Source organism: Echiichthys vipera, assembly GCF_963691815.1.
Source record: "Echiichthys vipera genome assembly, chromosome: 20".
In the NCBI taxonomy this organism is placed as follows: Eukaryota; Metazoa; Chordata; class Actinopteri; order Perciformes; family Trachinidae; genus Echiichthys; species Echiichthys vipera.
In genome coordinates, this window is record NC_139845.1 from 13,995,352 (window position 1) to 14,013,715 (window position 18,364).

General features: G+C 41.9%; 2 protein-coding genes across 4 annotated transcripts in view; both read right to left on the reverse strand.

Moving 5' to 3' along the window:
- Positions 1-3,650, reverse strand: part of strip2 (striatin interacting protein 2) — a 30,672-nt gene extending 27,022 nt beyond the window's left edge. For 2 of the 3 annotated variants that reach the window (XM_083934840.1, XM_083934839.1), the window contains exon 1: positions 3,415-3,650. In XM_083934840.1, coding sequence (XP_083790966.1) covers positions 3,415-3,525 — 111 coding nt within the window. In that variant the 5' untranslated portion in view covers positions 3,526-3,650. The remainder of the gene's footprint in view (positions 1-3,414) is intronic. The other variant, XM_083934841.1, reaches the window with a different exon arrangement.
- Positions 3,651-8,408: 4,758 nt separating this feature from the next.
- The window catches only part of ahcyl2b (adenosylhomocysteinase like 2b), a gene marked incomplete at its 5' end in the record, with an annotated part of 38,731 nt that continues 28,775 nt past the window's right edge, over positions 8,409-18,364 (reverse strand). The window contains 15 exons of the mRNA XM_083934939.1: positions 8,409-8,533; positions 10,218-10,338; positions 11,102-11,180; positions 11,339-11,407; positions 12,836-12,934; positions 13,555-13,649; positions 14,343-14,413; positions 14,506-14,594; positions 15,225-15,288; positions 15,452-15,568; positions 16,000-16,106; positions 16,440-16,534; positions 16,657-16,759; positions 16,835-16,935; positions 17,368-17,511. Coding sequence (XP_083791065.1) covers positions 8,527-8,533; positions 10,218-10,338; positions 11,102-11,180; positions 11,339-11,407; positions 12,836-12,934; positions 13,555-13,649; positions 14,343-14,413; positions 14,506-14,594; positions 15,225-15,288; positions 15,452-15,568; positions 16,000-16,106; positions 16,440-16,534; positions 16,657-16,759; positions 16,835-16,935; positions 17,368-17,511 — 1,361 coding nt within the window. The 3' untranslated portion in view covers positions 8,409-8,526. The remainder of the gene's footprint in view (positions 8,534-10,217; positions 10,339-11,101; positions 11,181-11,338; positions 11,408-12,835; positions 12,935-13,554; positions 13,650-14,342; positions 14,414-14,505; positions 14,595-15,224; positions 15,289-15,451; positions 15,569-15,999; positions 16,107-16,439; positions 16,535-16,656; positions 16,760-16,834; positions 16,936-17,367; positions 17,512-18,364) is intronic.

Sequence of the window (18,364 nt, forward strand, 5' to 3'; positions counted from 1 at the left end):
ATTGGTCTTTGTTTCAGGGTCTTCCACATTCGTGCTCTCAGTGTATCTTCACCATCATTGCAGCCGGGGGAATGACCTACCTATATATAGTATAGTTGTGACAACCATACAGAAGTCCTGACGCCACCTTTAAATTTGTGAATACAGGCTGTGTTTATTTCTCTGTGGACTGAGTGTTTTATTACTGTACTTTCACAGTATTTATATAGCACCACAACCTGCTTTATGATTTAAAAAAAGACATGGAAATCTCACTTTTTACAATACGTTACCTTTAATAATAGTAAGAGAATGAGCCTGGTGACTCGAACATTCTTGCTTTTTCTCTCTTTGTCTTTTGGGTAGAGGGTATGAAGTGATGAAATTTCCCTACAGGGACTATTAAAGATTCATGTTATGTTAATGAGAATTTAAAAAAAAGAAAAGAAAAAAAAGAAAGTTCTCCTGGGAGCACTGGGAGGCTACGAGTGTTAGATGTGTTTAACCCTGTGAAAAGTGCCCCAGGGCCAGGACTGTAAATAAGGATGTGCTCTGAGTCAGCTATCCTGGTTAAACAACACTGTGTGCTATCATATAACTGTCTATAAATATCTGCTGCAACCAAGTCAGCACAAACTGAAATATACAAGACGTCAGCCGGCCGGTTTGTTTATGATGCCGAGCCAAAGCAATGAGATTTGATGTCATTACTGCACTTGTAAACCAGGAAATGAGAACCACTTGGGAGCGGAGATGATACAACAAAATTACCCACAACTCTTAGTGCGACTGAAAGAAGCCTGGGAGCTGCGTCACTTTTACAATCTGCAATGAGCTCTGAAAATCATCATGCCAGAAGCTGAGCTGACAATCTACTTTTTCATTTTTCCACTCCTAAAGTTCCAGTGCATTGAGAAGATGGAAGTACAGTGTGGCCTTGAAGTTAAATCCCCCATAATGTTTCCCTTCAGCTCCACTACATGTAAATGTACATGTTTATGGCTTGTATAAAACATGTTAATACCGATCCAGCTGCAAGAGGCCTATTACGGACACCAGTCTTTATTTTGTATACTTTATAATATCATGGAAATTCACTTATCAACTGCCACTGTGCCTTCATATGAGGAACAACCTCAGATATATAACAGCCAGGCAAGACAAATTACACCACAGTCACAAAAGCCGGTTCGTAATTTAGTCACAACCAGGTCTCTTGCCGTTCCTTGAATTTGTCTGACGATTTCTGCCTTGGACCTTACAGAGCGAAGTTTCCAAATCTTGTTGTCTCTCCAGTTAGACATTTTCTTTGGCGTCTTCTTGTAAATAAGCCTTTTGGTTTTGTGCAAGCCGCATGGTAGAAACATCACCCGCCCACTCGCTCACTGTGAGTTCTTACACATGGGCTCAATTGGACATTACACAGTCTTTGCAGTGAGAGGAGGGGGACTTTTATAGTCTACAGCTCCAGCACCTCAGCTAAGTCTGATACTGGGCTAGTAGTGTTTTACTCTTTGGATTCAGTGATTAAACATTTATTCTGTTGTGTGTTGGATAATTGTGAACATTTCCTCACATTTGAGCAGCCTGAACACGAGAATGTTTGACCATTTTCCCTGATAAATGATGTTAACATGATTACAAAATGATTGCTGTCGTCAACCAAAACTGAGTAATGAAACAAGCGGCCTCACCCACCATCCATCTGGTGTCACCCAGGATCACACCGGGCAGGGGGGCTCGACTAATCCAAACCCACCTACTGAGATGTTACTTTAATTCCAGCATCAGCACAGGGAAACTCTGCCTGCCTTTCTCTGCGCTTCTACTGCTCTCTCTTTCTCTCTCCTTCATTTTCTCGTCCAGTCTTCTTCACAGCCCCCTCCTCAGCGTCCCCTCTCAGCCGCCAGCTGATAACGAAAGCCATCCTCGCTCCAAACTGGAACCGCTTCTGTGCAACCACGCTCTGCAGCACATCAGTGTGCAAACACCGGGCACAGTGTCAAGGCAGGCCGCCCCCACTGCCACCGACATATGCCACATAGACAAGAGCCGACTGCTCTCTCCCCCAGCAATAGTGACGGACAATTCACACACATGAATAAATCAGATTTGAGGTTAACCTAACGGAGACACACAGGAGCTCACGTCGACTTAAGTGCTTTCAACGTTCATCACCAAACCCCCCTGTCCCAGAATCCAACGGCCGTGAGATGAATATGCTCCAATTCCCTCAAAAGCATCCAATGTGCTCAAACAACACTCGTCAGGGGTGACTGGATTTTTGGCCTGGATGACAGCGTGGACCGCTTAACTTCTCTGATGTACTGTATCTGGGGTGAGCAACCCAGGAATGAAAACACCTCTTCTTCTATTTTTTTCCAGAGCCGCAAGGCATTAAAGAGAGGCATCATCAGACTGAGCACGAGCCACGCTGCTTTCACGTTTAGAGGTGGTGTATATTTCAGAGGGTGAATCCAAACACTCTTAAAATCACATCAAATATATAAATATGTTAGGAGGGCTCAGCCTCTGTGATTGGATATGAAAGGACATCTTGAAACGTTGCAGCTCACAATTTTTGATGGTTCCTGTTTCTTTGGTATATATTTAATTAAATTGGTTTGGACTGTTGGTGTGAAAAAATGACAAAGATAAAAGATAATGAGCATTTTTCACTATTTTCTATCCCGTTATAGACAAAACGATTAATTGAGGAATCAAGGAGACTGTTTACAGATGAACACATAATGAAATAATAAAAGTTGCTGCCCTAAATTCCAACACGGTAAAAGAAACAAATCATCCTCTTGAACATATAAGAACTAAAGGTCCATAGGATGATGGCCAAGTCTTAAACTGGTCACCTCATTTGACCATATCATTCATAAGGATATTCATCTATCATACTATTACTTGATGAATGACTTTAAAGTTGACCATCAAAATGTATTTTAGTTAACAAATCAATACGCTGAAGGGCAAAGGCCAATCTCAGTTATGAGGGATTAGAATTCATGGAATAATTGCCCCAAGAGAATAAAAAATCCATACATATGAAACGACTGTTATACTCAGATAGGTTTGGTATAGTAGTGATGTGGTCCTGACAACAGCAGCAGTCACATTTCACCACCTCCATTCTCCACGTTGAGCACCGCCGTAGGATTACTGCTGCTGGGTTATTTATAGGAGCCCGGTTGCCAAAATAACACATCGGTGTCTGCCTGCCTGACTGTCTGCATGCTTTTCCAGCCAAGACGTCGACTGTGCATGGAAAGGACATCCAGCTGGTCTGAAAGCTCCCCAGCAACAACACACACACATACACACACACACATACACACACACACACACACACACACACACCTCCAGTGCGCTCCTATACCATAAGCGGTCCTAACCAACTGTGCACAAACGCCTCTCCCAATTTACCTCCGACTCCTTCTGCTGATCCTTGAAAACATCTTTTCCTTTCGGTCTCTGTCTGTCGCCGTTATCGTTAAGGTTAGTAATGATAGGTACCTCCATGTCCTCCGACTGCATCTTTCTCGGTCGGCGCGGATCACTTCCTCCTCCGCGGGTAGTGCATACCGGTCCGGTGGAGAGCTGTGTGTGCCTGTGGTCTGCACCGCTACTGCCAGGAGGAGCACCGGTTCCTGAGCACCAAGTTTAGGCTCTCCTCCTCCTCCTCCTACTACTCCCCCTGTCTGTTTGGTTCACTGTCCCTGTGCGCCCCGAGAGGGCGGGGTTAGAGAGTCAACATGAGAGGGGAGCATCAGCTGACCAAAGTAAAACGAGCTGGTGATGCACACAGCATGGTACAGAGGGGGGCTGTGCACTGCTCTAGAGCAGAGATCTTTAATAGGGGGTCCAGGACCCCCAGGGGGCCAAATTGTTTAACATTAAAGGGTTGAATATGGAGAATAAGCAGAACAGCGCCATCTAGTGTCTCAAGATCCTAGTGGCAACAACAGAAAATAATTCCAGCACTCAGGTTGCCAGGTTGGTCAGACCGGGTCCAGCAGCCTACAGGAGGCCGGAGTCTGTTTGAGCCTGTTTGAACCCATCCCCTCCAGCAAATCACATCATAAAAACAAGCATTGCAGAGGAGTTTGACTGACAGTTACCGTCAGCCGTTACTGTTAGCTGTTACTTTTGCAAAGCTTCAAATGGTAATTTTCTGTGGCATACTATGATTTATTTTCTCCTGTGTTTTGAATGGCAGCAGGGTTGGGTACGTGCTCCCAGCTGCTGGTAGAAAACCATCAAAATTTACCAGCTTTGGTGTATAAATGGGGGTTTTACACCAGCTGTGTCATTACCATTAACGTTAAACAAGATTTTCTCCTTTCGTAATAATATGTCAAGTAATGCAGTCTGCTGTCAGGGGCCCAGATGAGTTCATGTGTCTTCCTCTTACGACACCTCCAGTTCAAATGTTAGATGGAGATGGGGCCCCCTCCTGCAGCCACTTCACCTCCCCTCACCCTCATTTCAGAGGAACAAATTAATTCTTTATATGTGGAGGTGGGGGTTGGTGTGTAGGTTGCCAAACACTCTGCCAACAGTACACACAACCCCCTGCCTGTGAAAAACCATTTACGATGACGTGATTGGACTGCACGGGTGAATGTGACCACATGGCGGGGCAGCGGGGGACCAGTTCATGATTAAATAATTATTCACTGCTGGTTGAATCAATTTAGACGAATTAAGTCTAACAGAGCTATAAAGCCATAGACACATTAATAATTCAAAAGTTTAAACCAATAGGACGTCCACAAAGGAGAAAAGTTGTATTTTATCGAAGAAATGTTTTCCAGCGATTGAATAGTGCACTTCAAAAGAGGTGGGGGTGGTCAAAATCAGAGCAGCCAGGGCCAAGGTACAACAGTGCAGTAGTAGAAAATTGATCTTGTGTATTATTGGTGGACTCCCCTTTTAAAAAACCTCTTTCTTAATAAAGCTTTGTAAAAATAAATAAATATATATTTTCCCTAAAAATCCAGCATTTAAAACATTCACCTTGTACATCTCAAAATATGTTTCAGTCAAACCTTGATTTTTTTATCACAGGGAAGAAAACTGAAACACGCCGAGAGAGAAGTGCTGACATGTGTAAATCATAGTTTGAATTGTTGTTAATGACATGTCATCTTATTGTGTGTGTCAAACATCCATTTAATCATGTGGTGTGGGTCTCTGTGTGGAGAATAACTAAAGGATCAGAGCCAGCTGTTGATGTCAGAGATGTCGCTGCTGGTCTCAGATGAGATCACTGTGGCTCTGACAGACCTCAGCAGCTGCACTCACAGGCTCCCCTACCCCAACATACAAACACAACTACTCAGAAATCCATATATATATATATATAAAAACATACTTCACACATCAAACACCTGCATAAGGAGGCTATTACTGAAAAGGAGTCAGATCAAGGAGATGCACACACAGTGGTTACAATTTTTACAACTTTATTCATTAAGATTACAGAATGTTTTAAATTATTGCTTATCATCTACCATTATCACTTGCAATATTTAAACATAGGTTGTTTTTTTTCTTTATTAGACAACTTAAAACATGTTTGAGAATGTTGCCAGTTTGCAGTGTATGAGGATTTACAACAATAAATACAGGAGTGGGTTCTTCTTGTACCTTCCTATACTTTTAAAGGTTGTCATATCTGTATATAGTATGTATATACATATACGATGCTGGTGTCTTCCCCGCCCAACTATCTGTTGGTCAGCTTACGGCTGACAAAACAACAACAAAAAATGGTTTCTCCCCCTAACGCACAGGCTAGGATCCTGAGGCAGCTGTTAAGCAACCATTGAACTACAAAAAGAGATGTGTACAAACACAGATATTTAGACACACACACACATCATCATGGGCGTACACTAGGTTTATCTGAGGTTCCAACTCACCTTTAAAATTTCAGTTACTTTAGACCTAAATTGCCTTTCCCTAATTAAAAAGGAATTGTGTAACATTTTGGGAAGTACCATTATTCATTTTCTTGTTGCAACAGTCATTTCTGTTTGCTAAATGCTAAATATGTGTCTGGGGCCAGCAGGTCGTTAGCTTAGCTTAGCATAAAGGCGGGCAGCAGGGCAAACACCTAGCCTGGCTCTGTCCACCTAATAGCGCCTTTAAAAATCACAAATTAACATGTTATCTGTTTTGTTTCATGTTTCAAAAGCTTTAGAATAGGTTTTGTACCTTTATGCTAACATAAGCTAACTGGATGCAGACTCTAAACACATATCATACAAACATGAGAGGTATTTTTCAACTCTCCGCAAGAAAACAAATATGTACATTTCCCAAACTGTCAAAAGTATTCCTTTAATGACTTTGGTTGGTATTAAATATGTAATAATATGACTCATACTGTCACACAGAAAAATTGCACGAATTATGTATTTTTGAATGAGAAAAAGTGTTTATTTCAACTGGTAAACAAAGCTTTTTGTGCTATCCCCTCCTGTTCACAATCTGTAAAATCTTCAAATTTGTTTTTCCATATAGTGAACAGTAAACTCTCAGACCTTGATAATGAGCTACCACGTTTGTTTAAGCATTTGATCCCTCTCTGAGAGAGTAGAGCTGGCAGCGTCTCTCAGCAGGTTAGCAGAGAATCTGACTGGTTTCGGGTGCAGAGCCGGTATAGCAGCGGGGTGCACTCGGCTGTCAGGTGAAATGACTGTCAGGACTTTCTAATTTCCTCTGTCAGGTCAGCTGGGGACAGGCTGCTGCAGAAGATGCAGCTCATTATACCAGTATAATCCAAGCCAGGGCTGCCCAACCCTGCTCCTGGAGGGCCAATGTCCTGTATGTTTTAGGTTTGTCTCTGCTCCAACACACCTGAATCTAATGATGTGCTTGTTTTCAAGCAGCTGAAGCTCGTCACAGGTTTGAAAATCTTTAGACTCAAGTGTGTTAGGATATGCAGGATAGTGGCCTTCCAGGAGCAGGATTGGGCACCCCTGATCTAAGCCTTTCAGGAGGGGAAGAAGGAACTTAAATATATATATATCAGGGCTAGCACTGAGATCTTTAAAAAGGTGAGAAGTCAGAATTTGCAGAGAAAATAAATGTGCTTCTTGGATGGAAAGAAAACAAATCATGGTCATTTCATTTTGGGAAATGAACCCCTTGACTAAATCTGAGTACCAAAGAGTTGTGGGGTGTATGGTAAGGTAAAGTAAGTCTTAACAGCACCATACTTTTCAACGAGGACGTGACTGATCTGTTAAAGTACCGGCCAGGCAGCAACTTGCTGCTCATTTGGTTTCTCTGTAAATATTTTATGTCACAGTATTCGAAATGAGGGTTTAAGTACATTTATTACACTTATCAATAGAACATTTAATTGCTTATCTTTATGACATGTTGATTTTCTTCCAAAAGTAAGGGTATTAGATGGCGCAGGAGAGAAAAAGATAGAAAAATCTTAATTTCAATATAAATATCTAAATATACAGTATACCCCTTGTAATGCTCTGACAACCTGCCATGCTTCTAATACAGTATAGTCATTCTTGGTAAAGGAAAGGACAGAATGAAAAGGTTAGCGCTCACTATCTTGAAATACTTCTCATTACTTCAACACTGGCGCCACGTGAGCAGCTGGAAGCCTAGAAAGAAGCAGCCAATGAGATGGTTTCACTGTGGCTTTGAGTGACAGGTGGGAAGAACCGGTCACCATCCAGTGTCACAAAGAAAAAAAGTTATGGAGGAACTACAGGCTGATCCGAAAGGGACAGAACGGATAAAAAAAGGTTTAAAAACAGACAGCGGTGAATCTCAATGAAACGATGAAATAAAATACATGATATGATTGGACCCTGAGATCCCACCTAACCCCACCCTCAGCCCCCGCCCCCACAGCTCTAACCCCGCCCTCGCAATATTACACAAAAGAAAATCACAGGTAGAAAAGAAAAGACAACAACAAAAAAAAGGACAGGAAAAAGCGCCTGTCGCTTAATCTTCAATGGTCATCTTCATTCACACAGATTTTTTTTTTTAAATCAAGTTTTTTTTAATATAGTATATATCTTTTTTTTAGCATCAATAATTTCATCTTTAATAGTTAAACAATAAAAGATCTGACAATGCAGGAAGGGAGGAGGGAGGATGGAGGATGGAGGATTTACATACAACTCAACACACAAATAAGAAAGAGAAAGAGATAATGGTGGTGAAATGACGAGTGGAAGGGAAGTAAAACCTCCCCCGGGAGAAGATGTCGATGGGAGCTAGCTAATGGGGAATGGCAGGAGTAGCTCCACAGAGTTAGAGTTAATGTAATCATTATTGTTGTCGAGCGTGAATAAATAAAAACGGCTGCCATAAGCACAGGGAAAGCCACGCCCCTCCCCCCCCTCAGGCTCAGTCAGAGCTCCTCCCCTACCCCCTGAATATAAAGCAGGTATGTTGACTGTTATGTCCGTCCGTCCTCCTGTTCTCCCTCTACGAGTGTGTGCCATTCATGGAGTATTTGTATTTCTTCAGTTCAACTCCAGCACTGGTTTAATACCTGAGGGAGAAAAAGAGAAAGCAGGCAAGTTAGGATGTTATTTGCAGTAAATATCTGGGGATGGGCGTGAGCAATCGATTTGGACGTCAGTATTCCTTCAAGGTATCAAGTACTTTCATAGGAATCAATGGGCTCTGTTTCCAGTTCCCTTCATACCTCCGTGAACAAATGTGGCTCAGAGTAACGTGAATACAACTTGGATGTGCTATTATGGAAAGTTAGCCACCAAGCTAATGTGTATGATATGTTGTAACGTTACAACAACGTTCAACACGCTCATAAAGTTATTTTCAGTACGAATGTTTTGACCACAGATAACAGTGCTGGGGTACATCGCACAACTGAATTTGCCACGTAACGTTACAGTGGCTGTATGGGTATTCAACCCATCCAATGGTTTGCAAGTTAATGCTAGTTTAACATATTACTTGAAACTCATTTCATTAGTATGAAATTATATAACGTGATTAAACTTAATGTGAATAAATAGCGTTCCTGTATCTTTTCCAAGGTCAAATTCAAGCACTTTTCAAGCATTCCAAGTTGCATTTTCGAGCTTGTCCAGCACCTTACAGCTGTGATATATTACATATTTATATACGGTTAATATAGTATATACAGTACACTGAGTATTGCACTTCTTCAGCACATTAAGTTAGATGTCATCGTGCTTTAAATAACCAAAATTTTGTTTTGTGACAGCTTTTTAAATTAGGGTGACATATCAAAGGAAAGGAGACTTGGCATCCAATATAACCTAAATGTCAGGCAGTTTCAAGCACTTCATTCCAAATCCAAGCACTTTTCAAAAGTTGAAAACACCACATTAAAATTCAAGTAATTCCAGAGGTATCCAGCACCCTTAAGAACCCTGAATAAAACTTTAAAGGAGACCTGTGATACTATCAGGTTTGTGATTCTACTACAACATATTAAAATGCTTTAATGTTCAAAAAACACTTTTTTTTTCTCATACTGCTCATGGCAGCAGTCTGAGAAGCTCTGTTGCAGCATTTGTCTATTTTAAGCCCCCCTCCCGATAAGCCCAGTCTGCTCTGGTCAGGCACTTCCTGGTCTCTTCCCCACTGTTTCTTATTACTGCCGCTAGCATATGTTACATGTAGTAAACAGTAGACTGTTGGGAAATAAAGCAGCGATTTCTACTGTAAGAATACACAAATAATAATTTATTAAACCAAACATAACAAACCCGGACATGTTGTAGCAGGCTCTCAAATTATGGCGCAATGAACAACGCAAGCAACAAATATTACAGCTTTCTCTTCTGCTAGCACGTAGCTACATCTAGTAAACAGTCTGGAGCAGATGACCTTATTCAAAAATCTGAGAAGGCTTGATGTCAGACTGCCAAGAAAGTAAAAGAAACTGTCTGAAAGAAGCCGTTAACAGCAGTCTGTATCCTGAGCAGATCTGCTCATTGGGGATTAGACTGGTTACACATAAACACATTTGCCTTTGGTCATGGTTAGCATGAACAGCCGACATAATAACAAGATATATATAAAGGAAAACCAAGGAAAAGCATAAGACCCCTTTAATACATTAACTCGTCCATGAAGATATTTTCTGCCTGAGTCATGTCACATAGATTTTTCATTACAGTTTTCTCTAACCACCTACAGGCCCGTAAAAATAAGAATACTACGTAGAAGTTTTTCCATACCTATAATAGTTTGGCTTGAAGGGCCCGTTCTTGTTCAAGCCCAGATACTTGGCCTGTTCATCACTCAGCTCTGTAAGATGTGCATCAAATGTAGGGAGATGTAGGCTGGCCACATACTCATCTGGAGGGAGAGAGAGAGAGAGAGAGAGTGAGAGAGAGAGATAGAGAGACAGAAGGAACATGTTAACATTCATCAGGCATCTGTGGTTGATTAATCATTCAAAATGAGAAAAGAGGCTTTTTTTCCCCCTTTTATCTTTCTCCTCGTCTGCTTTCCTCTCTTTATCATCCTTTGCGTCTCTTCATCCTGTCTTTCTTTCCCCATCTTAGCCCTTCCTTTCGTTGCTTCATTCTTGCTCTGCATCATCTCTCTGTCAGTGTGTGCTGTGGTGGTAGCAGCAGCAGCAGCAGCAGCAGTCACTGACAGGGTGACCTACATTTGGCTCCCTGTTTTTCTTTACTATGCATGTGCTCTGCTCTAACCCAGCGAGGGAACGCTAAGATATGTGACAGGCGACGCTGCAGACATGCTGTGGGCTGTATGCACCCACACATGAACTAAGCACTCATTCTACTGTGAACGATAAGCTATCCAGGGAGACGTCTCTGGACTGAACAGATGAGACCGACTGTGTTGACTATACAGATTAATGCACTATGCCTACAGGCTCTCTGCTGAGGCAAAAACTAACTCTCTGTAATCACTTCCTGCTTGGTGGCTACTTGAGTACCAAACCAGGCAAGTTTGTTTATCCCCGGCCTGATATCTTGCTATGTTTTTGACGCATTTATACTTCTAATTTGTGTATTTTTGTATTCTTACATTCAGCAGTCTGTTCAAGTTTTATTCCCATCACAAATTCTGAATGGACAAAAATTCTTACCCATCTTCTTGGGCAGCAGGTAAACATCCTGTTTGTAGCGTCCCTCTGGGGCATTGTACAGCTCTATCAGAGCAAGTGCCTGGGCAGACACACACAAGTGTTACTCACACAAAAATATAAACTTCTTGCATCAACATATTTACAAGTGATAAACTCAAACAACAAAAGAGCAAGGCACAAAATGTAAAATACAAAACTAATCATGACAAACAGACAGAAAAAGACCCAACGTTTTACCTGAGTGGTGGCGGTGATGGAAAGCACAAAAGTGGGCACAGTGGAACAGCTGAGGTTCAGCAGACGACCCTGTAGAGGAAAACAACACAAGGTAAAAGGGTGGAAAACACGCAGGTTCTTAAGGTTCTTAACTTTGCAGTTGAGGGAACAGAGTTTCAGGATATGTATTTTGGATGCGATGATGTATGTGTTAGAAATCTAAGATTTTCAAGCCCCTTGCTTTTTGAAATCTATCTGCAACCTTGTGTTTGTTTGTTTTCACTAGTCTTCCCTTTGACAGTTACTGTGGTACACGTTCTATGAAGAAAGATGTTTTGTTTTGCCCCCAAACACTAAACTATTGCTGCTGTCTGAGCTGCTGCATTGCAGTAAAATAATTTTTGAGAAGTGCTGCAGAAAATTATGTATCGAGTAAGTTAAACTGAAACCCTGCAGATAGGAGGAAGGGGGAACAGAGAAAGGTTGGGTTGGTTATGTAAGAGGAAGACAGACCTACAACAGTTCTTAAAGTCCAGTGCACACACACACACACACACACACACACACACACACACACACACACACACACACAAAAATAAACACATGACTGATCGAAAGTCAAACCTTTAATCGCTCCCATGCTCTTTTAAGGTGATGTGTGGTTTTAACTGTGTGGAGCTTTACTTTCATTATTGTGCCGTTTTGGCCCCTCACTCAGTACTGCACCAGAAAGAGCGTTTCTCTCTGTATCTCATTATCTTTATTTGAGAGATACTGAATTAAAAGCAATGCTTACCTTTCTGGAATTTTTACACTTTTCTTTTGTAATCTTAAAATGCTCCTTGTAAGCGTATGGCACACTAAAATGTAACAGGAATCCATCAGGTGTTAAAACTCAATATATATTCAATGCTCATATATTTCTGATAAAAGTCTGAGCAATCATTTTATTCAGACAGAATAAAAGGATTTGCTGAGCCGCCGTCCGTTTCACTTGCGCTGCTCATTCTGCGTTCAAGTGCATTTCTCTCTCAACGCACGTGTCAAGGAAGGAGGGAGCGTCAGGGGTCAGGCAGGGGGGAAAGGGTGGGACTGTGAAGTGAAGCGCTGAGTGCTTTAACTGACGCATGCAAGAAAGGTAAGAACTGCTTTAAGTTAAGTTAAGATGATGTATTACTTGTTTAAATTAATGGGTAATTTTTGTAGCAAAACTATTTTGGATCAGAACGGTTAGAACAGAGAGTGAGGTTGGAGGAGGTGGTCTACCGATATTAGATCAAACAGCAAGAGAGACTCAGGCATCAGTGGGCTGGCAGGTTGGCCCTGACAGACTGCTCTCATTCTGTCATGGTTTGTCTCACACGCACACACACACACTCTAAAAATAAACTTAATTTATTAACAAAACTTAAGTCTCATTATATTTGGTGTAACTAAATAACAGGAATTTAAAGTTCCTATACTGCTGTGTTCTTCATAAGTCCTCTTCATAAGAGTGTACGTGCGTGAAGTGCGTACCTCAGCCAGCAGCACTATCCTCTTGCCATCAGGCCAGATGACGTGGTCCACCTGGGAGCGAACTCTTTCCCAGGTCAGTTCAGGAGTCCGCAGGCTTGCCTACAGGAGAAGCAGAACATCATGAGCAATTATTTATTTTAGGCCATCATTTTTTCCCCCTCGTCTTTTTCCAATTCTTATTTCTGTCGGGCTGAGCTGTCGCAAGTCTATCCTCACGGGCCAGAGGTTGACTCAGAGTGCTTGGTCTTTTCCAGGACCGAAGTACTTCAAGCAGTGAGTCACAATTTCCTCTACTGTCTGAACTAATTACTATTTTATTCATTAAAAAGGCACTGTGTACGGTTTAAAACATAAATGTCACCTATGAATGCACATTACCAGATTATAGCCTGAAGTCAATTCACATCTTTAGTTTCATGGCAGTTCAAAACAAATCAACAGCACAATAACTAACAAACAGTAAAAACGTACTGTGGTACAAGTTATACAAGGTAGAACAAGCTGTCAGTTACCGCGACAACACTGAACAATCGTTGCCCAAGTTGAGACTTTTATTACAAGACGGCATTCAACGTGCTGTCACATGTTATCAAGAATTGCTGTTCTTTTGTTTCTCCGTCACATATTCTTGATTACGTTTTGATCTTCGATCGGGTCTCTCGCTTTGTTATTCGCTATTATTTTTGTGGCTTCTGTGTTAATGCAAGCTGGTAACTGACCACATCGATCTCAGTGTTGGAGTGCCCCATGTTGCAGACAATGCAGCCGTTCTTCATGCGGTCGAGGTACTCTCTCACCACAACGTTCTTGTTGCCTGATGGTGTGGGGGAGGTGATAAAGAGGAAGAAAGATGAGGACAAAGAGCAAAACAGTGACAGAGCAAAAAATGTGAAACAGACACAAATAACTAGTGTTTGAAGTTTTGTCCAATTACTTGTTGAAAAGGGGACTCAGTAAGGTTCAGAAACCCATTGTAGGAAATCCGGGGGCCGAGACTACAGGTTGAGGTAGTGCTCCACCTGTCAGCACTGTGCTTATTTAACAAAATTCTATATGTAGTTACATGTTTGTAAGTTGGGAACATGCTGAAGGATGACTGGAATTTAGCTGCAAAAGGATGGGAATGATTTAAGGTGTGATTTCTCAGCAGATTTACATATTTGTCACTCACATTTACACCACTTTGTAACTTCTTCTACATTATTATGCTCTAATTATCTTTTCTGTTCAATTTCAGTCAAAGAGCCCTCTGCTTCAGGCCTGCCAGCCACATTTGGTAATGAAGCAGAGAGACAAGTAATTCTCTGCTCCAATTAAGTGTTCAGTCCTTCTCCCTGGCTGCTGAACTGAGACCTTGATTAGTGACTGTTGGACACTGAATATCTGTCCAGTAATCCTGAATGGACACTGACAGAATTCTATGTTCCTTATAGATTTACAACCTCGACAGCCGAAAGTGAATGAAAGAGTCTTATTTATAGAAAAAAAAGAGAGAGGCTGAACCAACCTGTGCAGGTGATGACGATGTCCACTTGTCTGATGACTTCGTTCAGTTTCACCAGTCTAAAGCCGTCCATGCTGGGATCGGGAGAAAGACAAACAAAGAGCGTGAGACTGTTGTCAATCCCCGGACCAACAGTGAGCCATGAGAAGCTCAACAGGCATCTTACCAGGCCTGCAAGGCACAGATTGGGTCGATTTCCGTGACGTAAACGATGGAGCCCATTGCTTTGAGGGCAGCGCAGCAGCCTTTTCCCACCTGAGGATATTAGACATATCATTATCGTACAATACAACAGGAGGTTTCAAGAATTTATCCAAAATGTTGAGCTATTAGGTCAGGAATGTTACCGTTTACAGTATTGAAAAAAAGTATCTTATTTCTTTTTTAAAAAGGGAGACATTTTACAAATACTTCCATATTAAAATAAAAGTTTTCATTCCTCTAAAGGCAATTGTAACTGAAAATCTCATGCCATTGCAACCCTTATATATATATATATATCATAACCCAGGGAGGGGTTATATATATATATATATATGATAGCAAACCATGTGTCCTGGTTAATACTGAGCATTTGATGAAAGTATGATAAGTTCTAACAGACGCTGTCTCCAGCATTTAGCCTCTGCTACAGTCAGTGAGGATTTTCTACGTGCACAAAGCTCTCTAGTGATCTGTTCTGTATCAATAAAGTTGTTTCAAGGCAACAAAAAATGGGGAAATTATCATCTTATTTGTCTTTTAAGCAACTAAGTCTAAATCTCTCCACTTTCACAAGTGGAAACACCTGTTCTCTCGCCTGTATAACAGGCGAGAGAACGAACACATAGACCTCTCGGTGAACAAGCATTTGTGTTCGAGCCTGTGTAAAAATATCAGCCTTACCTCTCCGTAGCCGCACACCACCACCTGCTTGCCTCCAAACATGACATCAGTGGTCCTCTTCAGGCTGAGGACACAAACACAATTATTTCACTGGCAGCCTAATATTTATTCACACCGGAGCAGAGGGGGAGGTGGATATGTATTCGCCCTTCACATTCAAACAACCAACATGTTCTGTTTAATAATAATCCCTAATAAGGTGAAACAGCACAATGCTTGATTCGTACCCGTCTAAGATGGACTCCCTGCAGCAATAGAGGTTGTCAAACTTCTGCTTGGTCACTGAGTCGTTGACATTCATGGCTGGAACACACAGCTTTCCTGCCTTGGACAGCTGGTACAACCTATACACACAAAAATTGTGTAAAAATCCATGATATTACAAATCCATGATATTACAAATCCTTTTTTATGTTCTGACAATGCCATTTCAATCATTAGTCATATGTATTAAGGGATTCAATTTTAGGTTTTCTCACTTGATGTTTTTCATTACTTATTAAATAAACAAATATGCTACTTAAACGTTATCTCATATACACAGCAATGCCTCAATAGTGTAGTCACAGCGCAGTGTTAAAAGTGGTAATATTTTTACCACTAGATGGCGATGTTACCCCACCCAAAACTGGGTTAGACTGTGTCTCTCTGTTGGTGTGAGTTAGTGTTTACTTGTACATTCCTCTGGTTTAAAACAATGTAATATTTAACCACAGACATTATTAAAGACAACAACAAAGGCAAGGAAGGATTCTGAGAATGTTGTGAGTCCCACCTGTGCACACCGGTAACACTTTCCTCTACAATGCCCTTGATCTTCTTGAACATGTTGGGGTATTTTTTATAGATCCAGTGAGTCAAGTCTCCACCGTCATCCAAGATCTGACAATCGGAGACGGAGATGAGCAAAGTGGAGGAGAAAGAGGAAGAAAGATTGAGTGGAGAAAGGAGAGGAAAAAATCCAAAATATAAGAGTGAAAAGACAAAGACAAAAAAGTCTGTATACCTGAAACTGACTCTAAAGCTTGGAGTTAATTTGGAAATTTGCATTAACACACTTGCAATTGAGTTAAGTATTTTGCCAACATAATTATTCTACCCAGAATAAAAAAAGATGCATTGCATTTAAAAAACGATCTAATTGTCTGGTGAAAATACAGCACCACCAACTGTAGGATGGAAAAGGAAGCTCTATTTAGAATGAAAGTGTGCTACCATGTTGGGTTGCCAGCCTTCCACGTTGACGCAGCGATCGATGCACCACCAGAAGTCGTCCTCTGACTCACCCTTCCATGCAAACACACTGAAACCTAGAAATAGGCATAAAGCAATTTATGCATAGACAGGAAGTGAAAGCATCTGATTAGGTTAGGAAGTGAAAGACAGGAGGGAAGAAAAGGGCAGGTGTCACCCAGGGGACTCCCGGTCTCACCTCCCTCTGCCAGGGCAGCTGCCACTTCATTCTGGGTGGAGTAAATGTTGCAGGCTGCCCATCTGCACTGAGCCCCCAAAGCTGACAGAGTCTCCATCAGCACCTGAGGAAAAGAGGGTCAAGTTTGATTTTTTGGCTTTATGTTTGGGCTGTGTTTGTGTTTTGCATTTCTACTCACAGCAGTCTGGGCAGTGATGTGGGTGCAGCCCACCACCTTGGCACCGGCGAGGGGTTTCTCCCCCTGGGCTCTCTTCCTCAGAGCCATCAAGGCTGGCATCTCTGAGAGACACAGAGTGGATAATTGGTTAAATGGTTAAGAAATTGCAATCATTTAATCCTTTGAATACTTCACTAATCCATCGAGTTATCCAGCTGAAGGAGTTACTGATGTTAAGGGTGTGTGTGAGTGTGTGTGTACGCATGAATGTAGCCTGCAGGGTTCAGCTGACGCCCTCTGTAGCTGTGTGAAGTAATTAGGGGATGGTGTCAATAATGTGTGTTTATGTGTTGGCTCTTAAATGGTGGTCTCACTCACATTGGCAGGGGACATATGGCCTCTGAGCAGTGTGGAGGCAGCAACACACACACACACACACACGCACGCACGCACGCACACACGCACGCACGCACGCACGCACGCACGCACACACGCGCGCGCACACACGCACAAAAAAACCTGACCCTTAAGCCCCACCCCCTGATCTTTTTTACCTTGCTCTGCAATCTCAATCTCTCTGCGGCCAAAGTCGGCCTGTTTGATGTTTTTGATGCAGAAGTCTCCGTTGCCCTTGGAGTTCTTCTGCTGTTTGTCCCGAGGAGACGTCTCGTCATCAGAGCTGTCCGTGTATGACGCCGCTAAAAGAGAAACACGCATGTAGACAAAACTATTGTCAGTATGTCACATACACATTAAAAGGTTAAACTGCCTTAAGAAGCCCACAACGTTAACACGACTCAAACAAGAACTTAGTGGACTGCTGACAGAATCTCTCCAAACCCGATTGGGCCCGACCTTATCCGCTGTATTCGGCCCGGATGATAATCTCTAAAAATTCCTGCATACTTGAAAGGGGTAGTTTTTTTCTTCTTCTTGAGTTGAGCCATAACTGCTTAGTGCTGGGATCAATGAGCTTCTGTCATGCATCATTTGACTAATGTCTCATTGATTTTTCGCTGCTGTTCAAAAATCATGTCCCCGACAGCAGTAGGACAGTCCCGGGAATCCTGGCTCTCATTAATGAGGAGAAATGTTATAAAATCTCCATGTTATACAGCATTTGACAGATTTTGGGCTGTGCTGAACATTAGAGAAGGCGTATGTCAGAAACTATGTGGGTTCATGTAGGGTCGGGCCTGACTTTTTGGACCTGATCATAGCTCTATGCTGGACTACACTATACCTCTGTGCTATCAGAATGGACAAAGAGCACAAAGATTACTCGTATTTGAGCAAGGATATCTGCAATGGAGAAGTCTTCTGACCTCAACGACACTGCGACTATGGTCTGTGATTATATCAACCTCAACATTACAAGAGGAAAACAGGTTTGAACCATTTATGAATCTCCAAGACACAGGGGTGGAGGTGACTATTTATACATTTGGAGTGTTATGAACCAATCTGACAGTTTGACAGTCATTTAGATCTCGCCTTAATGCCTATATGTGCTGTGGGTGTGAATATGAGTGCGAATGGTTGTCAGTCTCT